This window comes from Lissotriton vulgaris, chromosome 1_1 (genome assembly GCF_964263255.1).
Source record: "Lissotriton vulgaris chromosome 1_1, aLisVul1.2, whole genome shotgun sequence".
NCBI lineage: Eukaryota > Metazoa > Chordata > Amphibia > Caudata > Salamandridae > Lissotriton > Lissotriton vulgaris.
In genome coordinates this window covers 1,782,181,704-1,782,208,609 of record NC_141685.1, presented here as the reverse complement: position 1 = coordinate 1,782,208,609, position 26,906 = coordinate 1,782,181,704, and the positions used below count along the sequence as shown (strand labels likewise).

The 26,906-nt window shown below is 45.4% G+C and overlaps 1 protein-coding gene across 2 annotated transcripts in view; it reads right to left on the bottom strand.

The window, feature by feature from the left end:
• Positions 1 to 26,906, bottom strand: part of TAFA2 (TAFA chemokine like family member 2) — a 1,199,141-nt gene that overhangs the window by 561,635 nt on the left and 610,600 nt on the right. Inside the window, exon 4 of one of the 2 annotated variants that reach the window (XM_086919106.1) lies at positions 7,169 to 7,268. The exons of the other annotated variant lie outside the window; for it this stretch is intronic. Within the exon in view, the coding sequence (XP_086775232.1) occupies positions 7,169 to 7,188 (20 nt within the window). The 5' untranslated portion in view covers positions 7,189 to 7,268. The remainder of the gene's footprint in view (positions 1 to 7,168; positions 7,269 to 26,906) is intronic. 2 annotated transcript variants of the gene reach the window in all.

Here is a 26,906-nt window from a genome sequence, read left to right as displayed (position 1 = left end):
TGGATCTACTGCTGTTTGAACTGGGGTGCTCCAATCTCTCGGTCTCGTCAACTGACTTGGTGAATTGAATGTATCAATCCTCCTTGTCATTTCTGCTCTCTCCCTGTCCAGTCGTACCTGTTCCTCCCCTTTTTCTCTCCCTGGGTCATAGATCGATACTATAGGACCTATGGTAACAGGTACTTGCAGGGCATCTGGCAGTGCGTAGGAGGTGGCACACTCCGTTTCTGGCACCCTTTGTACCACAAATCTTCCGACTACCTTCTGCACCGGACTAGATTGAAGCAATTCTTTGCTTGCAGTGGGATCCCAATCTGTAGTGGGAAGCGGTCCATACTCCCCTTTTCCAGGCCCCCCCTTCTTTGCATGACTCGACATTTCCTGTCTCATTGTTATATGGGGGTGGCCATCTGTCAATAACCTATTTATCAGGCTATCTTCTGTCTCGCTCTCTTCATCTTCCTCGAATGGGCTCTTGTTTCCTGCCACCTCTAATACTGGGTACAGTTTATTTACTTCTAAGTTATTCACTCTCCATCTTTTAGCATCCGCATCCCATTTGGCATCTTGCACTGCTCTTACCGATCGTTTCACCCTTTCTTGTCGTCTATTCAGGTTCCTCTCGTGCGCTGCCCTGATCCATGCATTGAGAGCTTCAAACTGGGTCGGTCTAGGCATAGGTCTCATTGAGGTCATGACTGCTTTTAATCGGTGTAGCACCTCTAATCTGAACGTCCCGTACTTTGGGAACGTTAGTTCCTCATTTCCTTCTGTAATCTTACTCCACTCTGAAATCCACATTATCGTGTGTAGCCCAACATTTGCTGCCATATAATAAGCTGGTGTACCCTCCGGCGGGGCTTCTTCCACATCATAAGATCTTCGTCTCTCTCTTTTAAACGCCGCTCTTAACCATTTAAAACATTTCATGATTAAACGTACAATTTCCGACCTCGCTATGCTGTTTACTTCCTGATGACAATCCACCAATCCAAGCGCGGCTTTGCTAACTGGCCTATCACAGCGCGGTCTTGCTCTGGCCGGCCAATCCCAGCGCGGCACTTTCTGACGTCACTCGCCTCCGCTTCGCAGCAGCACCCCTCCTTTCTCAGCTCGTCTCCCGGTCACACATGCGTCCCATTCATACACTGAAAAATGACTACTTCCGACCAAGCCGTCACTTTCCTTGACTGTACGTCCACAGTCTATCTGTAATTGTCACCCCAACTGACGAAATGTCATCCGTCTCTCTGATAGGTTGCTTACACACAGTAACTTCCGACCAGCATCCGTTACTCACGCACTCACACTTACGTTCCCCCTATCACGGTCCTGCGGGCGATCAATGGTACCTCATGACCCCCTTCACACTAGTTGACAATTACTCTGGATGTCCGATACACCCGAACCACTTAAGCTCTCCTTGAACTTAAGATTTTCACCGGTTGCGCGCGCTCACAACCTGTTCCACAGTCACTCTACAGGCATTCATCTCGGCCAGACATTACAACATAGATACAACACAAAAACACCGCAATCGAACACGCATGACCCTTTATACTCACTCTCGACCGATACTGCTGCTTTTCTGTCTCACGTCATCCGGACCTTCTTCGGCGGGCGGTTCTTCCGATCATCGATCTCTAGGGGCCTTGGGGTAATCTAACCTGGCCTAGATCACCTTCCTCAAGAAGGCAACCATCCTCTATAGCTACCAACTGCGAGGGCGAGATTGTAGATCTCTATCTTATCACTCTAGATCTAAACCCCGTTCTGGTCAACTGAACCTTTATTGCCTGTCTTTGAGGAGAGAAAGTGCATCCAATACCAGGTTAACTCAATCAATAATGGACTCGCTCGGAAAAACCACAAACTACTTCTAGCTTTTAAAGATTTATTACAAGGTTAAGGTTAACTGCAAGTACAGGCATCTCAGAATGAAATTCAAAAGATATACAGGCACCACTACATACATGTGCTCTCGAAAGGCCCTTAAGCGAGCAAAGAACACTACGAGTACCAATTCTAAAATCAAAAGGGCTGCAAGCATAGACACGTATTGTGATCTCTCCGTCATTTACAGCAGGAGTGAAAGGTTCAGGTTAGGCTGTCCCTACCCTGCTCTGGATGGTATCCCTACTTAACAGAATCCCAACCTACCAAAGGTGTCAGCTGTGAATGGCTCCCTAAGGAGATCACCCACACTTAGTCTCTAGATGAAAACCTATGATCGCCAGTCATGACCCCTCTCTGCCTACCCATCCGCTCTCTAAAGGGTCCTCAGGCATCTGCTCTAACTCCACCCCGGGGTGCTGACCCTAATACAAATCACAACAACATTTGAGACGCCCCTTGTGAGACGCCCCTCACGTGGTGTCTCTTCTGGCTTTTTCCATGATGTTCTTCTCTTGGGCCTCGTGCGTTAGCGTTGACCTTGCTTCTCAGACTCTTCTCCGGCCCGCCGATACCCCCTAAAACATTCCTGAACCCTCCTCCGTGTCTGCACCAATCTATGAACAAAACTCTATTCATCCAATTATTAATTGGATCTCCCTCACATTTGCAGACAGACATCCGTAGCTGAATCTTCATTCTCATAGACTTCTAACAGAAGCTTGCAACATTTTCCCCTGACACAGTTCAGCCTGTACCAGTACGTGCAAATCAAAAAAATCCTTTCATCATTTCAGGCCTACAACCCTTTCGCAAGTTAACTAAAATAACATGTTAGCTTCTTTCTCTTAGCATAATAAGAAAACACATCTATGGAATATAAATCTAATGAATAAACAAATCAGTGTAACATTAGTGCAATCCATGTATATGAAAAGCAATCTTCGTTTCTGAACCCTTCTGGTCTAGCCATAAGGCCCGTTCCCTTCTATGCCTTACAGCGTGATTTCTTCTATTAGCAGCTACATAACATGGATCCTGATTAATCACTTCTAATAAAAGTATACATTTTCCCACATGTTTGCATTAGTTCCACTTCTATGTGAAATCTCTAAATTAACTACACATTTCAAGGTATATATGAATATATTTTCAGCACTCATAGCATTTCTCTTTATGAATTGTGCGTACTACTTGCAACTCTGGTGCACTCATACATTTTGTTCAGTTTGCGCTCTCTCACCAATGATGTCAGGTCTAACACACAATATAAAAAATTCTATATTTTGTCCAAACACCTCTCCAAAAGAAGCTCCTACAACTTTGAATGACGCAGATGCTCCTTGTACAATTTCAGTTAAAGCAGCAATGGGTTTGATAAGTAGCACTTTATTAAGAGATAAGATTCACCACTTCGATAATCTTTCTCAATGGCCTACCTTTATGTAAATGTATTTGAGCTTGTAAAGTGCACTGCTACCCGTAGTTTTCCTGGCACTGTATAACGCTGGGGAACCCGTCCTGGCTTTCCCTGTGAGATGGTCCCTGCTGGGCACCCCCAAAGTGAAGCCAAGCATCCCCGGCGTTGATGGGGCCGTTTGTGGAGATTAAGCAAGCTATTGCCCAGAGTTGCTGAGTGGAACCCATGGTTAAAGTGACACCGAGGCGAGATTTATCGAGCCCGCTGACATTGGCCCAACACCCTGCCACGTCGGGAATTGAACCCTGGTCCCGGGCCGACCTCTGCTTCTGGGTCTGCCGCCTCCAACCAGTGAGCCACACTACTCCACACTTATTAACAGAAATATCTTTAAATGCACAGGCTCTTAAGGAATCTTACAAGAAAAATCCCAAATTAGCCAATTTTGGAGAAACTTATGTCTTAATAGCTCAACAATTGTCTCTAGATGATAACTTTATTGATGTATTACAAAGTTTCCCACATAAACTAGTGGCAATTCAGTGATCCTAATACAACACAATTTGATGTTGTAAAGAAGCAGTCTACAGATGACAACAAATGGAGAAATATGTGTGTGTTAAATTTGCATAATTTGCTTTTGTGGAAATATGCAAAAATTCTGAGAATTTACACAAAATTCAAATATCTATTTGCCCTATATTTTAGTGTGAAATGTATTCTCACATGAATTTTTGGTACAATATTGCATTTAAACAAAGCACCACAACAAAATAGCCACTCACATTATGTTGTTTGTGTGCAGTCACAGTAAATTTTTACAATGTATATAATTTCATGAAATCGTAAAATGGAGCAATTTCAGGAATTTTAGGTAACAAGTATAACTTGAAATTCCAGAATTAAAGCCAGAGTAATTTACATTTTCCTCATCTGATAACCAAATAATTGAGAAAAAGAACCATCAGGACAGGCATCATTATTTATTTTGAATGACGACTGTCCTATTATCTCAGGAAAAGAGACTAAATAATAGAGACATTCTGATAGTCATAAAAAACACTTTAAAAGAACCAACTAATGATAAGGTAAAAACCAAAGACAATGATGGTCTTTATGAAAAAATAGTAACTCCAACAATACTGTTAACATAATGTAACCTTGAAAATATATACATTCCACCTCACACTCTAGAGGTAGAACAACAAATCTTTCAATGATAGATCAAGTTGAAACTTTAAATGAATAAATTAAAAACTCCCATTGTTAATTACAAGGTACTTTACCATCAATCTGTTATAAGCTACTAAAGACAAAAATCATGGAAAACGTAGAAGACTGTTCCCATTCAATCCCGGAAACAATTCATAAAGGAGCGAGATCTAACTGTTCTAGTAAAATGTTTACTACAACACACTTCAATCAAGGTTTCTGACATCTGAATGGTAGCCATGATAACAACTGCCCTGAACAATGCACATTTCAGAGCAGCTAAATCAGCCTGTAAGCACCTTGAAAGAGCATGGAGGAGAGACTTCTCATCTCATAGGAAAACTGAATACAAATCCAGTCTTAAACATTATCACTCTCTCATTAGGAAAACCCGGGCCACCTACTATAGTGATAGGATCGGGACAGCAGAGAATTCCTCGAAGGAACTCTTCACTATCTTTAAAGCATGGTCCACAGCTCCTAACATCAACTCAGTGGATTCCTGCAATTTGGTGGCAGACTTCTTTGCGGAGAAGGTAGGAAAGATTTACTCTACCTTCCCTGAGGTAGCACTTAACGGGTGCCCGGACAGTGATGGGACACCCAACATAGCAGAGGCAGAATATCTCTGTGATTTTGCTGTCCCCTCATGTGACATTCTCAAAGATGTAGCCTTAAGCATCAAGTCGGGTTCACCCAGAGACCCTGCCACCCCTAAGGTGCTGAGAGAGAGCCTAGAGGTACTAGAGTCTTACATCACACACCTCCTCGAACTTTTACCTCAGGAACAGTCCCAAAAAGATGGAAGGAGACGATCGTCCTCCTCTTAAAAAAAGAAGCCGAATGTTAGTATCAGTCACCTGGAGAATTTGCGTCCTATCTCACTGCTGCCTTACTTTGCCAAACTAGCAGAAAAGGTGGTCAATACCCAATTGACAGCTCATATCAGTAAACACAGCTTACTTCACCCCACTCAATCAGGTTTTCCTGCAACCTACTCTACTGAATCCTGCACTGCTCCTATCAACAGAAATCATCCGCAAACTCGTAGATGAAGGACAGACTGTTGCCTTAGTCCTTTTAAACCTCAGTGCCGCATTCGACACTGTAGCCCATTAAACACTACTTCAGCGCCTTAGGAAAGAAAGTCTGGCTGGACGAGCCATGAAATGGCCAGCGTCCTTCCTACATGACTGCCGTTTTCAGGTGTCTCAAGAACCTTACTACCTCAAAAGTATCAAGCTGGAACAAGGGGTCCCACAGGGCTCCGCCTTCACACTTAGCCCCACCTTTTTTAATCTCTATATCACCCCCCTGGAAGAGATTATCAGAACATTTGGCATCAGTGTAGTGTCTTATGCTGATGACACACAACTGGTGGTGTCTCTAACACAAGCTCACGATAAGGCAGCCAGCAATTTCTCGACATGCCTACAAGAACTGGCGTCCTGGATGGCTGACAACTGCCTAAAACTTAATGGCGACAAAACAGAAGTACTGGTGATAGGCAAAGCGCCCTCGATATGGTCCTCATCATGGTGGCCTCAGACCATGGGACTGACCCCCTCCCCCAGTGAATAGGTTAAGGACCTAGGGATGTGGTTGGACACCAAACTATCCTTCGAGAACCACACCAGGCTAGTGGGAGGAAAATGTTTTGGGGTACTGCGAGGACTGCGAAAGACCCTTGATGAACTTCCTTTTACAGTGAGGAAAACTATAGTCCACGCTCGGGTGACGTCAAGCTTGGATGATGGGAGCACCCTCTATTTGGGAGCAAATATCAAATGTGTGCAAAGACTCCAATGCATTCAGAATGCAGCGGCTCGTCTCTTTCTAATGTTACCCAGGAGAGCTGCCTCTAACAAGGCCCTTGCTTCCCTTCACTGGCTTCCGGTAAGGGAATGAATTCTTTTTAAAGCCCTGTGTGTTAGCCACCGCATTCTTCAGAGGAAAGGGCCCAGCTATCGGCATGACCTACTCACCCCCTACTCTCTGATACGCCAATTGAGATCAAGTGGGACAGGGCAGGTTAGCATTACGAACATCAGAAGAGCAAGGATGGGTGGCCGCTCCTTCCGTTTTCTAGCGGCCAAACACTGGAATAAATTCCCCCGGGGCTCCGGCTGGAGTCTTCAGACACAATATTTCGGAAAAAACTAAAGACCTGACTCTTTCCATCTTTAAGCCCTCACGTCTAATTTCTCCCTTTCTTCACTTCACTGCCTGAACATAGTCTAATCTGCTGCAGCGCGGGGACACACTAGCTAGTGTAACCATGCGCTTTACAAACGTGTTTATTATTAATATTATTATTATTTAATGCCATAAGGAGGAAATCAAATATTGATTACACCATTCATGTAGCAGGCTTTGATAAAGTAATGGATTTTAAAATAATAAACAGAGATTAAAGTGATCACTAGCCCTGGCATATTACTCTAAATTGGAGAATCCAGGGGCTATAAAATGTCAAATTATTTAATTCTTAGGAAATTACTATAAAATAAAAAACAGAATAATATGTAACTGTACTCTTCACTCTTGAGTAACAAACAATTGGGAACAAGAATCTGTCTTTAAAAAAAAAAAACATAGGATCCGGTAGGTCTCTCATACACCTCTGAAGACAAGTACCTGTACCTGGCAGCTTGATAATACATTCAACTCCTTGTCATCGGTGGATAATCCTAAAATTCTTCATCCTAATCTTCAAAGACAAGGTTCTACTGCCATTCAACTACTGAAAAAAATTGAGAAAAACGTAAGACAGTTACTAGCACTAATAAGGGACATAAGTATTAAACAATTAAATGCCAATTTAAAAATGAGAATGCCAGGTCATACAAAACAACCAAGTAACTGCCTGGACAGAGCTACAGTCATCTACACCATCCAAAAGTATGGGCAGATTTTTGTCCCTAGTTGACTATATAAGGCTTACATAAATATGGGTGGGCAAGGATTTTTTATTAGATCTGTATGCAAATGATAAAACTCGACAAAATAATGTAGAATGCAATTGTCTGTCAAGTCACTACTACATCATGCAATAAAACACAATAATGTTAATCAGGGATAGTAATATTATGCTTTTGGCAGGCCCCAGTAGAAGGTGATACAGAAAAGTTGACTCATTTGTTGACTCCGGTATTTAATTCCGCAATACATAGTGGACAGACACTCCCCTGACGGAAAGGCTCCATAGTAGAGCCACTTTATAAAGAGGACCAAAAAATATCCTCAACAGCTATCTTCTAATTGCACTATTAGAAATAGATGCAAATCTTTTTGCAAAACATTTATAAAATAATAACTTACGCCATACCCATGGTTTGCGGCCCGACCGAGCCATTGTGTTGGGCCTCACACCCAATTAGGATGGTGGAGGTGAGATCTCAACAAGACTACCGCCAATTTCAAGATCCAGGTGGTGGGGAAAGCAGGCGGGTTTCGCGGAAGTGCCAATGCCGGCAACATCAAGCATATTACGACCTGCCTTTCCATCAAGCACTTCATTGCGGGGTCCCAGCCATGAAATGCTTGGCAGAAAGGCATGTAAATGGCCTCCCCACACTGCTCCTGGACAAATCTGCCTAAGGGTGTGAGTGCCTGGGGCACATGATGTGCCCCCCCAAAAGTGCACAGTCGTGTATGTACTGTGTGGCATGCACAACATAGTGCATGCCACACTGTGCATGGATGTGCTGGAGGCACTGTCACGGTGGCAGTGTGCCTTTTAGGCTCTCCTATGCGCCAAACTTTCCAGCCGCCATGACAGCGCCGCTACCACACCACCACCCTTGTTAACCACTGGCTTAGCTGTCTTCCTTGGACCGCCGCGGAGGCAGTCCTAAAGGAAGACTGCCAAACTCGTAATAAGGCCCTTAGATATAAATGCTCAATTGTTGCTTTCAATATTTTAGCTGAAATGGCATGTGTACCATAAGTAAAAAAATATTATATTGACTATTGAAAGGCATTTGAGAAAGTGGGGAGCCAACAACTTTGGTCAAAATTAGCTTTTTGGGCCATTGCTACAGGACAACAGTATGTTATAGATAAGAATGAACAATCGATTGAAACAAGGATGTATTATAGCTCACTTGCTTTTTTCTATTTATTTAGCCGACCTACCAGACAGATTAAAATAAAAGGATGGAGGCCCACGGAAGTTAGCCAGTGTCCCAGTACCTTACTTGGCATACGCTGGCTATTTAGTTATCCTTTCCACCACATAGATCGGTCTACAATGACAACTGTTTACAGGCTTAAACGTCCGAAAATAATCTCCAGATTCATTCAAAGAAATCTAAAATAATGTGTTTTGGATGCATCAGCCCTAATTGTAACTGGGTAATGTGTATAACAAGTGTTGAACACGTTCATCATTCCACATACCTAGGCCTTGTAGTGGATACGAATTTAAACTAGAGCTTGCATCTCAAACAACTTGTCAGTAAAACTTCCAATGCAACCAGCGCTATTAAAAGATTAGCAACAACATATGCTGGGGGTGGGCACTAGAAACTACCTTAACAGCAGCAAAAACAAAATACATTGGAAGGGTCAATAAATGGGAACATTTAAAATATTGTTCATTATATACATTCAGAGGTTACTGAATTTAAGCTCATCACCTCCACAGTGTCGTTTAAGGTTCGAATTGTGCCTAACACCGCTAAGGGCATTTATATGTATTAATCGAATAAACTATTTGATTTACTGTTTCTCTGCAGAAAAGCACACTTTAAAATCTGTGATTTAAGAGGAATTGGCCAGAAACTTTCTGAAAATCATATCTAAATATTGTCTGCCAACAACCTTCATACTCTACCTGTGCTTGTACTAATGTGTGGATCTGAGCAGAAGCTATTAGTAAAACAGGAAATCAAAACCAATTATGTTTTACTGGCAATTGATAAATCATTAGCATATAAAAACAACAGCTATACTGTTGTAAATTATATTCTACAAGGACAACCTTTCTGGACTTTCATATAAATATACAAGCAAAGCTTATTTTCTACGATTCTGACTTTATTATCTCCCTTTTGCACAGTGTGATGCTTCTTGCATAGAACCATCGAAGGAGAATTCTCTTTATTGATTTTGCAATTTCTGTGATGTGACTATTCAGCATATATTTTGTTTGTGCCAGTGTGATTTACGCAGAAGCACATAAAACCAAATTTCCACACAGGAGATATAAGATCTATTGATGAGGCAATTTTATACTGCTCTAAGTGAACCTCAACAAAAGATAGTGGCCCATATTATGAAGTTTCTTGAATTAGTATGTACTATTTATGAAAGCAAAAATAATGGAAAACGGATTATTGACTAAGATAATGCCCTATTACTTACTGGTTATCTTCATTACTCCTGGTCCCATGGTCCTCGTCCCATTCATTACTGGTAGAGATAGCTATCTCCCAGACAGAAAAAAAGAAACAGAGGAATTCTTGGACCTTTACCCCACCCCCTCCCACTGGGAGTACATAACTAGAACTCACCCAGCACTTCACCTGCTCTTTTTTCTGTCACCCGACAGAATGGGTTGTGGTGTGCTGGTGTGCTGATTGCTACTCCTGTTGAGCAGGTGTGGCATCCTCTTTGGATGTGCCCGTCATTCTGTTGGGCTTTCCTTGACCATGCTGGCCATGCTTCCCAGCCTGCCAGGCTTGCCAGGAAGCTAACTGGAAGACTGCTGGACCTTTGCGCTGGTGCGCTGGATCGGGTTGAAGTTCCGGGTTTCAGGCAGCACATCTTTCTGAGGCTGGGCTGTGGGGACGACGCAATGCTGTGGCTTCTTTCTGGCTGTCCGTGGAGTTTTTTTGTGGGCATCTCCTGGGGACCGCCTCTCCCTTGTGATGGGGCCGTCGGCGTCCGGTGGCCAGATCTGTCGATGGGCAGTTGCAGGTGGTGCATCGGGGTGCATCGGAGTGGACTGGTGTTACTCTGCTTGTGCTGTCTTCTAGGTGTCCGCCGCCTTTTACTGACAACTGAAGAGGCCACTGATCCTCTTATTGACCAGAGTTTCAATGGGCCTTTAACAATACAGTGTGCTGTTGGGGTAATAAGTCCATCTGAGGTACTATTGTATTTAACATCTTCTATGACGCAGCCTAATAGGGAGGGTGCAGGCCCTACAAGTGTGGGGGCTGCGCGTGGAGGGGTGGTGGTGCCTGACTCATTAACTATTGATGGTGCTAAGCAGCCCTGTGTCACCGAACGGGAAAGTGGCCAAGAACTAAGCGGAAGTGGAAAATTGCTAAAAATCACTACATCAAGAAGCTCTGTTAAAACTAGAAACCTTCCTCTGCAAAACAAAGGTCTAGAAGGTGTTTTATCCGGGGGGGCTGGAGGAGCCCAATGAGAATACATGGGGTGGTCTGAACAAGTAATCTCCTGGACTCCAAGTTACGCCCCATGTTTGATCAACTACATAAAATGTAATCCAATATGGCAATGTCTATGGATCTCCGGTCCTCAATTTCCACTTACACCCAGTATTCAGCATGTGATGTTATCGCTACTTCCACTGACCAATGCAAGAGGGCTCCCCTTCCACTTTACATTTTGCCAACATCTCTACCTGCTACATGTCCGGCAGCATGTCAAACAGCCATGGCTATTCCTCTTGTGATAGACCTTCTGCCAGCATCGGCTCCATATGTTGACATATTGACAAACGTGCCTAGGCTTACAGTAACCAACGTGGAAACTACTAGAAGTTTATTTAATAAATCTATCAATTGGCTGAATAACAACGTTAATGGTAACTGGGAAATATCAAGAGACATTTTGATGGGCAGGCGGGTGAGAGACATTGGGGGCAGGGGCTTGCGGAAAAATGGGGATGTTATTGTGGTAAATCTCTGCTCGCCAAAGGTAGTCCAGGAAATACTGTACAAAGCTAGAATGGGGATGGTTAAAAATAGTTCCATCAAGATAGTCTCCCTTGGTTCGTTTTCCAGCACTTGGTGAGAGAACCAGGTAGCTCTGGTAGTTTTCTTAACAGGGACTCTGTACCATCTGGACCCCCCCCCCCTTTGCTATCACCCCACCTGTCCAACAGATATGCCCCACTGGCTGACTTGGAAGAAATCGACTGACAGTTTGGGGAGGTGCCTGCCTACCCAGTCTTCCAGGAGGCGGTCAGATCACTCGCCAGCCCAGTTCTTGTTACCAAACACCATCCCCACCCAACCTAATACCGCACTTTTGGTGTCAATCTTAGAGGAGATCGGTAGAGTTTCTTGTAATCCCAGCTCCATTGTATTAACTGATAATATTCTACTGCACGACTATCCATTGGTAGATCCTTGTATTGAGACCAGCCTGGTGGATTCTGCTAATTTAACTACTGTTTATCATTTGCCCCCCAGTTCCCTGAAGTCTCCCCCCTCGCTGGGGTACGCATACTTTTAGGCAATGACAAAGGTCATATAGAAAACGTCTGTCTGAAAATCCTAAATTGGAATATAGCGGGTATAGCCTCTAAGATCGGGCTAGAGGGATGGCGGTTTTTTATTATGACCTATGATATAGTTTTTATGCAAGAAACGTAGGAGTGTAAGGATATTGTATTTGATGGATTTACGTGTTTTAGCCTGCCCACTATTCCTTCTGTATCAGGCAGAGCTAAGGTGGGCTTGCCTGCCTGTTTTAAAGTGGGAATTACTGTCATGATTGCTCAGTTATCACAAGAGCAGGGGGAGGCACAGGCTTTTTGTCTTTCCTGTAAAGAAACTTTTAAGCTGTACCTGGTAAATGTTTATTATAATAACTTTACATCTAAAGGTAATTTCCAGGGGCTTTTGGGCTGATTGACATGCTTGCGGAGAGAGAGGCTCGAGCGGCTCGTCCTTTTAAGTTGTTGGTGGCGTGGGACTTTACTGCCAAACTGGGGCTCTCATTACCTCTCTCCCCGACCACCTTTGAGCCAGTCGCCTCCGAGACGGACCACAATGTGATCGACACAAGGGTACAGGTTTTATCTACCCGCTTATTAGAAAGAGGTATGGTAAATAAGGCGCCCAAATTGACTGACCACTATATTCCCACCTTTACTGGACGAGGCACAGGAAGCACTATCGACCTGGAGTATGTTTTCCCTCATTAAGAACCATGAGGTTCTTATTCAGCCATATAGTGATCACAATCCTATCTCTGCCAAGATAGTGTTATCTTATAGGGAAAGGAAGCCCAAGCCTGTATCCTCCCAGGCACTATCCACCAAAGATGCTGGGCGTAGGGTGGTATGGCGCACAGCGAACATGGTATTATGTCATAGCTAATCCCGATAGTTCTGAACTGGTGTTTAGTTGCAATTGTATACCATGTGAGCCATCTCTCATTTTACAAGTACTTGCAACCCTGCTAGATAAAGTTAAATATCTATTTTCTAAACCCATTTCCCAGTCCTGTAATCATGCTCATTCCTGGTTTGACAAGGCTTTTAGAGAGGCTAATAACACTCTACGCATTGCTCTAAAACAAAATCCCAGAGACCAGATTGTGATCAGGGAAAGCAGGAAGATGTATAAGCTTGCCACAAAAGAACAAAAGCTAGCATTGAAGGAGGAGAAGTGGGACTTAGTAGTTGGCTCCTGTCTCACAAAAAATCCCCAGGCCTTTTTGAAGGCTATACGGTCAGTTCTATCTCCCGCCCTACAAGCCGACAAAGTAACTGTCCACATACCTCCTGAGTCTTGGGTGACTCATTACGCTGGCCTTTACTCCGTTGACTTTGCTTTAGAAGATGCCCCATCACTGTTGTATTTTACATGCCCAAACCGTATTTTTAATGAAGGGGAAGTCTGGAAAGCAATTGTCAACAGTAAAGGTAAGAAGGCACTGGTCCCAGATGAAATTCCTGTGGATTTGTTTAAGGAAAACTCAGCATTCTGGTCCTCGGTACTTACCGCTGTATTTAATTCAGCTTGCAGTGAGGGTGTTCCAAAATCTTGGCATACATCTGTGATAGTGTCTGTTTTCAAAAAAGGTGATGTGCACGATCCCAAATGTTATCGACCAATCTCTCTCCTGGACTCCTCAGCCAAAGTAATAGGGAGAGAGGTGTCAGACCGCCTGCTAGACTGGATAAATACCAACCATATCCTAGTTCCTAACTAGTACGGGTTTAGGAAGGGTCTTGGTATGATCTAACAGTGCCTTAATCTGCACCTCATCTTGGCTAAATATAAATATGTGAAGGGCACCTCCACTCATCTAACATTTATGGATTTGACCAGCGCGTTCGACTATGTCTCACGCTCTAAGCTGTGGGACATTTTAGAAAACATGGGTGTCGACGCGGGTCTGGTCTCCTTTCTGAGGCTTGTCCATCACAATCTTTCTGCCTCAGTGAGGTATGGTAATGATGGTGAATGCTCCGAACAGTTTAGCATTAAGTGCGGGGTGCGCCAAGAATGTGTTCTGGCCGCAATCTTATTTCTCCTTTATACAAACGATTTGGAGAAAACTATAGTTAAGGTTGGGGATGATGTGCCACATGTTGAGAAAAAGGCTGTGCCAGCACTTCTTTATGCGGATGACGCAGTACTTATGGCAAGGACTGCGATTGACCTAAAAAAACTCATCTCCAGCTACGCCAACTTTAAGAAGGACTTGGGGTTGGAGCCAAACTACAAGAAAACTTTAGTCCTGATTTGTGGCCCCAAACATACTTAGCGCCAGATGTAGGAGCCCTAATACCGGTCGGTAACGGCCGAATTCGGCCGTTACCAACCGGTATTAGGGTTTTTGGGATGTAGGGGGCCAATTTTACCGATTCAGTAAATTTACCGAATCGGTAAATTTACCGAATCGGTATTTTTACCGATTTGGTAACTTCCAGATGTAGGTGGGACTCTTCTGAGTCCCAAAGGCCTTTCAGATTCGGTATTTTACCACCCAATCCAATTGGGTGGTAAAATACCGAATCCAGGTGTGCATGCACATGTGTGCATGCACACCTATGCCATGTGACATACAGACATGCCCTTAGGGCATGTCTGTGTACCACATGGCACACATGCCTGTATTTGGGGTGCTAGAGGGTGTCAAAGTGACACCCCCTGCACCCTTGCTGGAATCGGTATTTACCGAATCGGTAAATACCGATTCGGTAATGCCCATTGATTCCTATGGGCTTCAATGCCCATAGGAATCAATGGGCATTACCGAATCGGTATTTACAGAATCGGTAAATACCCAATCTTAATGATTCGGTATTTACCGATTCTGTAATACCTACATCCCCCCCCCCCTCTATTTTACCACTTCTTAAATACTGAATCGGTAAAATTCGGTATTTAAGAAGTGGTAAAATAAAATTACCTACATCTAGCCCTTAGTCCTGTAGCCTGAATATAGAGTGTAAAAAGCTGGAAAGGGTTAGTTCCTTCCCGGATTTAGGTTTGGATTTTGATGAAGGCTGTACATGGCATACCTGCCTAAATAATAGAATAATAAGATTCACACATGCAGTTGGTACTACTTATTCACTTGCTATCCCCCTAGGTAAAAAACCCATAGCCCCAATTTTAGAGATTCACAAACGTAAAAGTATTTCGATTTTAACATATGGTATGAGGATCTGCGGTTGCAGGGACGTACTTGCTATGCAGTTGGAGGAGAACAGATTCTGCCGTAGAGTTTTATGAGCGCCCCTTCCTTGCCGCATTTTCCCTCTCCATTTGGAGCTATGTCTTGAGTATGTCCAAGGCACCATAAATGCTGCACCACTAGCCACTTCGTGTTCTATCTGGTCAAATGAAGAAGCTGATTTCAATCGGGCAATTATTAGAAACTGTTTAGGCTGCACTTGTGGCCTTTGTATCCCCTGGCCCCAATACATTAAAATCGGCCTATCAGAACTTGGTTACTCCTCCTTGTTTGAGCACGCAGATCTAATTGGTAAAGGGGTATCGACAGAGGGTTTTGGTGAGCTTTTGAAAACACAAAGAATTGCCGAGGGAACTGTCCGAAGTAGCCAAACCCACTGTCAGGGATTATTGCCTTATACAAGTACCTCCCTATATTGCCCCGTATTTATTATATGTAAATAAGGGGCATGAAAGGAATTTGTTGACTAGATTCAGGATGGGGTTCTTTCGGTGGTTGGTATGCTTTCCCTTGGGTCAGTATTCTTCAGAATCTATTACTATCTGTCCTTGTGATGAACATTCGAGTCAAACCATTTTACATTTTGTATTTTTGTGTCAGTTTTATCTTCAATTTACCAGGAAATTTTTAATACCTCTTTTGTGCAGACACAAATTTTCCAAGTGCAAAGCGGCTTTGTACTTTCGGCAGCAACTCAATGACTGTGATGCCTGCTTTGCTGTTGGGAGCTTTTTGAAGTGTATTTTAGCAAAAAGAAGGAGCATTCTGTTTTAATTCCAATTTACTTTAACATTCTTTTGTATGGATTGTATTTGTATTGCTGCTAAAATGTCCATCCCTGCTGCTAACCCCTCTATAGCATTGATTTTATTATTCATGTATTATTGAATATTTATGTGCTGCTATTTAGGGCTGCTGTCGTTTGCACTATTGGATAATAACTGCTGCTACTTATGAACCCAATCGCCTTGCATTCTCACTTTAGTTCCGAGAAAAATTACAGTATTTGCTTGTTGTTGTACTCCTTCCAAACGGAAAATTTGTTTTGCATTTGCTGAGATGTGATGATTTTATATGATATTTTTAATATTTTGTATCTTTTATGACCTGTCTTTGGAAGGACGAATAAAGAAAGAAAGAAAGAATGTCTTGTTCATGACTGAAATTTGACATTCACCTGCCTGATCCTAAATCTTCACTGAGCCATCCCAGAACATCACATACAAGGCAGATGTTGGACTCACAACTATCCACAGAAACATCTCCTTAACAACTCTCCTCTCCGAATTCACCATGTCCTACGAAACCCTATCACCTTCCACCTATTCTGAAACACTCCCCTTCAACAAAGAGTTCTTCACATGAAGATGAAGAGTGTGGAGCTGCCACAACAATCACAAACTTCATGACTATCCAGCTAAGACATTCATTCTCTCTGAGGATTCCAGTAAGAAGCTTCAATGCCTGTTTACCAATGCTGAACAGTATTCCCTTGTACCTACATCCAGTGCAAGAACATATTTTTGCTCAGGGTACAGGCATCACTCCTCAACAAGCATGCTCTAGCTTAAAGTACATGATATCTTATCCACCATTCTGATCTTGGCTCGCTGTGTGCAATTTTCTTCCACATTTGCCTCAATTTTGACCCACAAGCCTTACTTCACTGAGAGGAGAAACTAGGCCTTTCTACTCTTGCATCTTGGGCAAGAGCAACTGCACTTACATGATCTGCATGGCCTCCTCCCCTTCTGAATACCTTCTGCAACTCAGCACCTTACAACGAAGTTCCATGAACGCTAACCAAACAATATATAATGAAAAAGAGGCAAAATAGCCTGTGCACGAACTGCAGGACTTATGTGCCAATGCTGCAGCAACAACAAGCTCTCCTTCTATTGTGCTGTTGCCATATTAAACGCCATAAATTGTCTAGTTAACTTTTATAAAATTCCAATGTCATGCGGGTGCCCCTGAATGTTTAGTCTGAAGCAGCTGGACAAATGAAAAAAATGATCACAGCTCTGTGGAGGCAAGCACTTTTTGTGGAAGGACACTACTTTTGCCCAATTAAAACAATATGGCTTCCAACATGCGGGCAGAACCAAAGTCCCTCTCCTCATGATCATCACATAATTGTCTAATGACAGTTGCGCTGTCACCAGACCATAAAAAGCACCTGACACTCTTCTAAGTAAGGTTTGCATGCATTCACTTCCCCTTTGTCATGAACATGTGTGGAGTGTGGGTAAACTTCAGCAAAAGGAATTCATGCGCATCTGCCTTCTTAAAGACTATATTTTTCAAATGCTAAAAATTTGCAATATTCGGGGGATAGCAGGTCAGTTAAAGGCAGCCTCAACCTTTTCATGCACTTTCACTGTTGTACTAAAATGGGCCTGGCAATTTGATGGACAGGAGTTTCGAAGCAATAAAATAGAAAACTTCATATCCTTACAGAGGATGGATCCAGGAACTTTGCACATTTACAAAGATGGAAACAAATCTGAACAGCACAGAACATAGCATAGATAAATCATAGATAAGGATAGTCTGTCAGTTCCTTGGCAAGGGACTAATGTGGCTTGGGCCAGTCAACAACCTGAATCACAGAAACAAAGGCAGAATTTGAAGGCATACGATGTAGAAGATTTCTATCAGCTTCTCCTGCACAGTTTTTAGAAAATTGAATTAATGATAATGATAGCTAATGAGCATACAGCTACCCCGCGGGGCATCCAGGTGCTGCCAGTGAGAAAGTAGGTGATTCTGGAGAGACCAGAAAATAAAACTTTGGAAAACAGCCATGTTTGCATTTGTTTTCTAAACAGGGCTTCGTTGTTTATAACACTTAGATTAATAGGGAGATTGCTCAATGCCTTTGCCACTATTAAAGCAAATTACCTTTTATCCTTCCTTTGCCACTTGAACCCTGGAATCTGAAACAAATTGGAATTCAAGGAGCTTAAATTCCCAGCTGTAGTGTAGTGCTTAAACCTGGCGTCAGATAACTATTCATTCATTTTAGGTGGAATTTAGCCTTTGATGGGTTTTAAGACATTGATTGATACACCGTGACAATTAGAGTAGTGAAAGGGATCACACTCCAGGGAATTGAGAAGAAGGTTGAAAACCCTTTGAATTGTCGTACCTTTTGGATTGGGTGTAGTATAGGTGATGCCTGTTGTTGTTTATAATATTGTGAGTGGGGGGCCGCCTTACTTTTTTCTCCCCCTTTGACTCCTATTGTGTTGTTGTGCCAGATAACTAGGACCAATATCATAAAAAGCTCTGTGTACAAAAAGTCAAGAATAAAAAAAATGCGATTTGCTCAGTTAACCAATGATGATCTCTTAGATGGGCGGGTACTGAAGAATGACGAGGGAATTTCAAAACTACCCAGATTGCCTATTTAGGACCATCGGAAGGCATTTTTTTTAGTTTTTTAAGGAAGTCTGAGATATAGACTGTAGATGTAGTCAATCCTTGATATTATCAGTATATTTACTACGGTTTTCCTTGAGTCCACTGGGAGAAGATCCAAACATGTTCTAATTGCCCTTAATATAGATATGCAGGCTTCGGTTGCTGTAGTTCGCTGCCCAGCAGTTAAGGGATATTTACATCGAACGAATGCTGCAGGTCACATACTTCTGCCTAGGTGTGAAGCCATCCTGGCCATTAAGAAAGAGACTTTACTGATTAGTGAGGCTCTTCTAAAAGGGAGTAGCTAGGAAAGATACAGATGTCGACAATTCATATTCCCTGTACACACAATAACAGTGATACTTACTGTCTATGTCAAATGTGAATGAATCAAAGTGATAATGTGTTTGATATAAATAATGTATAATGTGGAGCAAAATGTGAGACACTTTGAAAGTGCAAAAATATCCTCCTGAAGAAGTCCTCCCTATTTGCCCGTAGTCACAACATGGCACTCACCCAACCTAATGGAAAGGGGCGACCACTCGGTCCCCCCGAACGTATGGCGGAGTGCCTCGATCCCCCCGGGAAGCCATTTTTGGGCGGGAGGCGCGTCTCGGCTGGTATGCCCGAAGCGGCGTAGCCAGGGCGCGCTTTTTCCCGCCCTAGAGTGGGCTGGCCTAGACACCGACGTAGGCAGCCCCGCCCGAGGGGCAGGCAGGGGCGGGTTCTCGCCCGCCCTGAAGACGGATAAAAAGAGACGCAAGACCAGAAGACGTCCTCTTGTTCTTGTGCTCCGAAGCTGCACCTCCTCGCTACCCGTGAGCTCGGGACAGAACGAAGAGCCAATTTTGAGCGTTTTGATCTTTTTCTTTGTCTTCTAGATACTTCGTCGGAGAGATGCCCAAGAAAGGCGCAAAGAGAATGACGACCGACCAGATGGTTCGGGCCCTTTTCAAAGAGATGTCCGACATAAAGAAACGGTTGGCGGAGCGAGACGGGGAGGAGGGTTCGGGCCCTGCGCCGGCTGGAGGGAGACCTAAGAGGCCGAAAAGGGTTCCAGCCGGTGGAGACGTCCCGGTTCCCTCTGCCCCGCTCGAGGCGCCGACCCCAGTACCGATGGAGGGGAATCCAATCCCCGTTGTCGTCACCCCGACATCCAATGAAGACATGCCCCCCGAGCTGGCAGCACAGCTAGCAGCATGGTTGGGGGATAGTAGTGAGGGCGCCATGGCTGCCGAGGCACAGGCGCTGATAAAAGGGCTGCGTGAGAAGAGAGATGCAGCTAAAGTGACTGCGCCGTTGGCGGGAATAGACAAGCCGCAAGCGGCAGAAGCAGCGTCCGGTTCAGGTAAGCGGCCATTGCCGATTGCAAGGGACGAGTCAGCACCCTCTCGTAGAGAGAGATTGGGACAACATGTGCCTTTAGCAATAAAGGAAAAGATCTGGGCGGGGGAGTATGTGAATATTTTTTCCTTGCTTGTTGATCATTATGAGGTGGAGCATGTTAAGAGTCAGAAGGACCTAATGCATCCGAGTGTTTGGCGCGCAAAAATGGCCGCCTTTAAGGTAAATGAGAATATTGGCAACTGGGGCAATGCGTGGGGTATTTTTACATCGATTTTGGGGGAACGTAGGCCCGAGTTGCTTCCTGAGTTTCCCATTTATCAATCACGAATTATGGGTTACTCGACAGCATATCAAGGTAACCATTGGTTCTGTTATGACAATCTGTTCAGGAAAGAAAAGGAGCATAACAAGAGTTTGACTTGGGATTGTTACGATTCTGTGACATGGGATAAAATGAAAGAATCAGGAATGTTAAAAATGCCATTGGTTGGGAGCAATGTTGTTGATTACTCCCGCCAGAATGTGGGGACGCCCTTTCGACCAAATACGAGCACCGACGATTATTCGAGACCCGCAGGCAATACAGGGAAAAAGGGTTTCTGCTTTAATTTCAACAAGGGGAAATGTACCAGGCCTCCGGGATCGTGTAAATTCAAACATGAATGTAGTACTTGTGGGTCGTCCCATCCTGAGTCATCGTGCAGAGCCAGAACGAGTGAGAATGGGGGTAAGGGAGGCGCCAAACAGGTCTAAGATAGTCCGAGGGGCGCCTTTACCAACCCCGATTGATACCTTGGCAATGATTCCCTGGCTCAGCGAATACCCGGATCGTACTTCTGCTGGGGTGCTGCGGAACGGTTTTACACATGGTTTCCGCATCCCGGTGGGGGACTTTCAGGGTGTAGGGACGTGCAAAAATCAACTTTCCGTTTTACAACATACCTCTGTAGTGCAAGAGAAAATTAAGAAAGAGGTTAGCCGGGGACGGGTCGCCGGCCCGTTTAGTCTACCCCCGGTACCGTATTTTGTCTGTTCTCCGTTAGGGGTGGTCCCCAAGAAGGACCCAGGTGAGTTTCGTTTGATCCATAATCTGTCTGCTCCACATGGTCTTTCGGTGAACGATGCAATTGATCCAGAGGTTTGTTCGGTGCGATACGCATCGTTTGATGAGGCAGTAGCCATCTTGAATCGCCTGGGGCCCGGGACGTTGATGGCGAAATCAGATATCGAGTCAGCGTTCCGGTTGCTCCCGGTACACCCAGACGACCAGCGTCTTCTGGGATTCGAGTTTCAGGGGTCATTTTACATGGATAGGTGTATGCCAATGGGATGCTCTATATCATGTGCTTATTTTGAGAAATTCAGTACTTTCCTGCAATGGGTGTTCACTAAGAAAACGGGCTTCCGAAATGTAATGCACTACCTTGACGACTTCCTGTTCCTTGGCCCCGCCGGAAATCACGAATGTGCCCAGGCCCTAGCTGAATTCTGTGTGTTGATGGGTCATTTTGGCGTGCCATTGGCACCAGGTAAAACTATGGGTCCCACGACTTGCCTCGAGTTTTTGGGGATCGAGTTGGACTCGGGGGAGGGGTGTTTCCGTTTACCAGCTAGCAAAGTGTTGAAATTCAGGGCAGCCCTCCAAGTATGTTTAACTGCATCTAAGGTTACACTGCATCAGTTGCAACAATTGGTGGGGAAGTTGAATTTTGCCTTGAGGGTGATCCCAATGGCCCGCCCCTTTTCCCGCTCAATCGCCCAAGCGATGGTTGGCCTAAAGGAGGGTCATCATCGCACGAGGTTATCGGCCGAGGTCCGCCAGGACATGCGTATTTGGTTAGCATTTTTGGCGGACTTCAATGGTCGAGTCGTCTGGAACAAGCCAGCCGTGTCCTCCGAAGAGCTTGGGCTATGGACAGATTCAGCGGGAAGCATAGGCTTTGGCGCCATTTTCGGCAAAAAATGGTCGGCACAAAGGTGGCCCCTATGGTGGCATGAGAAGGGGCTGACGAGTAATATTGCTTTCCTTGAACTATTTCCCATTCTTGTGGCCCTGAGAACCTGGCCTGAAGGGTTCAGAGATCATTCTGTCGTGTTCTGGTCCGATAATATGACCGTTGTGGAATGCATCAATAGTCAGGCAGCCCGTTGTAAACTGATTTTGAGGCTGCTCAAAGAAATTGTCTTACTGTGTATGCAACTGAACGTGGTATTCAGAGCAAAACATGTCCCGGGGGTGATGAATCAGGCTGCTGATGCACTGTCTCGTTTTCACATGCAGGCTTTCTCGGGTTTCCTTCCTTCAGCGGACCCAGAGCCGGCACCCTTCCCCGAAGCTCTCTGGTCTCTCGGTGCCCCGAACTTCGTCACCTCGTGGGAGAGAGTCTAGCACCCAGGACAAGGAAGGCATATGAAGGGGCGTTTCAGGCCTATTTAGCCTTTTTGGGGGCCGAGAGAGGGGGACTTTGGGGTCAGGAAGAGTGGGTTGTACATTTTCTGATGTCCTTACGTAGGGCTGGGAAGTCGGTGGCTACGGCCCAAAGGCATCGTGCCGCCATTTCCTTTGTTGCCAGGGCCCATGGCATCCAGGACCCGACAGCGTCTTTTACAGTACAAAAGGCGCTGCGTGGGTGGCAACGCCTAGAGGGTCGCAGAGTAGACGTGAGACGACCGATAGGTCTAGATAGGTTGTCCCAGTTATTGGCCACACTCCCTAACACATGCTCGTCTCCTTTCGAGACCTGTTTGTTCCGGACTGCATTTACGCTGGCATTTCACGGGGCTATGAGGATAAGTGAGCTGGTTGCAAGGAACAAGCAGGATGTGGCGGGGGGCTTGTGCAGGGAACATGTTCAGATCAGGGGCGATGCGATGATTGTCTCCTTTCTCAGGTCCAAGACCGACCAAGATGGGAGGGGGGACTGCACGATCATTCGTAGGACCCCCGGGTCATCCATGTGTCCGGTACAGTGCTTAGAAGATTACCTAGCACGAAGGGTGGCATCATGGGGGGGGACATTGTTGAGGCATGCAGACGCCACCCCGCTGACGAGGTTTCAGTTTCAGCGGGTGCTTGCAATGGCCATTGCCGCAGCGGGCTTGGACCCGGGCGAATTTGGGACCCATTCCTTTCGAATAGGGGCTGCCACTGAAGCTACAGCCAGGGGTCTTAATGTAGAACAAGTGAAACGAGTGGGGCGTTGGTCCTCCAATTGTTATAAGAGGTACGTGCGATTGCACATGTTGTGAAGCTGTAATCATGTACTCACGCTTCTTGTCTTTTGTTTGTTTTCAGTTGCGCAAGCCTACGCGGCAGGGCGGACTGTGCAGTCGACCCAACACCAGGCCAGCGGTCGCACATCACCGGCTGTGAGAAAGGAGGTGTGGGTCGTGGGCCACTCATACGTGAGACGGGCCGCAGACGTATTCAGAGCAGGTGACATGATTCACGTACCTGGGGAATACGGGTACAGAGTGTCCTTCTACGGAAGGGGCGGTCTCTGTATTGACCAGTTTCAAGCATTCTTTGAGGGTTTGTTAGAGCGGATGAGGTCACCGCCGTCCATAGTCATAGTGCATTTGGGGGGCAATGATTTGGTCACCACCGGTAGACGACTTCTCCTGGAGGCTATGCTTTCCACGGTGAGTTGGTTAGCGAGGAGAGTTCCGGGGTGCATAATTGCGTGGTCTCATATGATCCCACGAAAAGTGTGGCGGGGGGCTATCTCGATCCCTGCTTTGAATCATTCGGTTAGAAAACTGAATAACAAAGTGAGTAGGTTGTTCCGTTCCAAGACATTGCATTCGATCTCGCATAGTTGTATTAATGATGACAGTATGTATTTGGGGGATGGTGTGCATTTGTCGAGGGTGGGGAATGAGTTACTCATAGGAGACTTCTTAGCTTGGTTAAAATCGTTAAAACATGACCTTTAGGTAGGAGTTTTGTGGGGGGTCCGGATAGCCGGTCAACTATCCGGACCTGTGGCGGTAAGGTCATGATCGGTGAGCACTAATTGGTAGATCCCTATGAGTGGGCGTCACCCAACACGGATGGGAGCGCTCGGGAGAGGTGGCCATTGGCCCCTCAATGGGGAGGCGGTCCCGTCTAAGGGCGGGTCGCCGGAAGTAAAGGAAAGGCGGTCAAGGCCCCTTCCTTTGTAGGAGGGGTTACAGCCCCCTCCTGGGGAATTTCCCGGGGCCAGTGTCATCTGCGACGGCAGATGCGGTAAGTTGTGTGGGGTGGGGGGAGGTCCACGATACCTTCTAGATACCACACACAAGTCTTCGAACGACCTTTAAATGGCGTCGAGTCTTAAGTGCCCCCGTCAAGTCAAGGGAAATTGTTAGTAGTTGCACTTGAGGTAAGCCTCTGTGCTGTCGCCCCTCCCAAGTGGGAGGGGTAAGTCTGGTTAGGGATCTTGACACCGGTTATGACCTTGCCGTTGGCCCTTAAACGTTAGGATGTACAATTTCAGTGTTTCTAGAGAATGTTTTTGTAGGATGCTAGTTCGGCTAGGAGAACCTCTGTATTAGAGAATATGTTAAGGTTAGCCAAACATCGCAATGTGATAATGAAATTGTACATAACATGAAACGTTTAATGTTTTAATTTTTTGTTTTAATAAATACGGCCGGGAGGGTCACTCCCTCCCACATCCAAAAACTTTAAGAACTGTTTCCGGTTTCCCTCCTTTTGGGGATTGTGTTGAGAGGGGGTGGCGGGTATCTCAGCCATATGGAAAGGGGCGACCACTCGGTCCCCCCGAACGTATGGCGGAGTGCCTCGATCCCCCCGGGAAGCCATTTTTGGGCGGGAGGCGCGTCTCGGCTGGTATGCCCGAAGCGGCGTAGCCAGGGCGCGCTTTTTCCCGCCCTAGAGTGGGCTGGCCTAGACACCGACGTAGGCAGCCCCGCCCGAGGGGCAGGCAGGGGCGGGTTCTCGCCCGCCCTGAAGACGGATAAAAAGAGACGCAAGACCAGAAGACGTCCTCTTGTTCTTGTGCTCCGAAGCTGCACCTCCTCGCTACCCGTGAGCTCGGGACAGAACGAAGAGCCAATTTTGACCCACCCACCAGCCCCTGAGGACAGCAAGTTGTTGTGCAATAAAGTGACTTTTATAAGTATGTTTTTCCGTTTCGTTTACAGGCTGTGAAAGTATCAGTTTGTTGTTGATCATAATAAAGTATGGTGAATATCGTGTAGGTTGTTACGATTAAAATGATTTGATGTAGTGTTGCATTTTAAGCATGTTCTTTCGGTCGTAGCGACCAATGTTTTCATAGGTTTGAGTAAGAATTGTCGTATTTATTTTGGTAGGCGGTAAGGTCATGATCGGTGAGCACTAATTGGTAGATCCCTATGAGTGGGCGTCACCCAACACGGATGGGAGCGCTCGGGAGAGGTGGCCATTGGCCCCTCAATGGGGAGGCGGTCCCGTCTAAGGGCGGGTCGCCGGAAGTAAAGGAAAGGCGGTCAAGGCCCCTTCCTTTGTAGGAGGGGTTACAGCCCCCTCCTGGGGAATTTCCCGGGGCCAGTGTCATCTGCGACGGCAGATGCGGTAAGTTGTGTGGGGTGGGGGGAGGTCCACGATACCTTCTAGATACCACACACAAGTCTTCGAACGACCTTTAAATGGCGTCGAGTCTTAAGTGCCCCCGTCAAGTCAAGGGAAATTGTTAGTAGTTGCACTTGAGGTAAGCCTCTGTGCTGTCGCCCCTCCCAAGTGGGAGGGGTAAGTCTGGTTAGGGATCTTGACACCGGTTATGACCTTGCCGTTGGCCCTTAAACGTTAGGATGTACAATTTCAGTGTTTCTAGAGAATGTTTTTGTAGGATGCTAGTTCGGCTAGGAGAACCTCTGTATTAGAGAATATGTTAAGGTTAGCCAAACATCGCAATGTGATAATGAAATTGTACATAACATGAAACGTTTAATGTTTTAATTTTTTGTTTTAATAAATACGGCCGGGAGGGTCACTCCCTCCCACATCCAAAAACTTTAAGAACTGTTTCCGGTTTCCCTCCTTTTGGGGATTGTGTTGAGAGGGGGTGGCGGGTATCTCAGCCATATAAGCACCTTGTGCAGACATTTCAGGTCATTTTGGAAATATCCCCACGATTGTCACATCATCAAATCTTTAATAGTACTGCTATGTGAATTGCCTTCCATTGATATATTTCCGCCAACAATGGACATGCCAACCATCCTGGAAGATGGGCAATTGATTCAATGCAGTCCTACAGACTCATCCTTCATTGAAGTTAACGCATTGGCCTAACATTGGAGCATTCGCATTCATAGTACTAATAGCACATTTTCACTGTGAATCAGACGGATGTATGCGGTAGAAATGAGAGCAGCTTAACACAACATGACATACCATAATATATAACACCTACAGAAACAGTTCATGAGGATGATGATGCTTATCAAATAGAATTGTCAATAGAAGAATATTTAGGAGCTCAGAAATAACACACCCCGGGCAGATTTACAATAACTGGCACATCCACGAATATTAGCAGGGATGCACCAGTTATATTGCTTGACGTAAAAACCCCTTGCCCCACCATGGATGCGCCACATTTACAATGCGGCGCACCATGGCGCAAGGATAGACAGATGCGTCACGCATCTGTCATCATAAAGGTGAGACAGTGCTGGAGTCGTGTCGCAAGCGCAACGTCACTCCAGCACTGCTCAGGGGCAGCCTATACTTGCTGTGCTGCGTCACTCCTTACGCCTGCTACAAGCAGGTGTAAGGTTTTGATGCAGCGGGGTCATAAAGGTTACTCAGTGAAATCTTATAGATTTCACTGCGACTCTTTTACGAGGCTTCCTTGCGACGGAACGCCCACTTGCATGCATTATACCTTACGCAGGTATAATGTAGCACAGGGCTTTACAACCTGACGCATCTCCCTAGGTGCGTCATGTTGTACATATGTCACATAGTGGGGCATTGTTT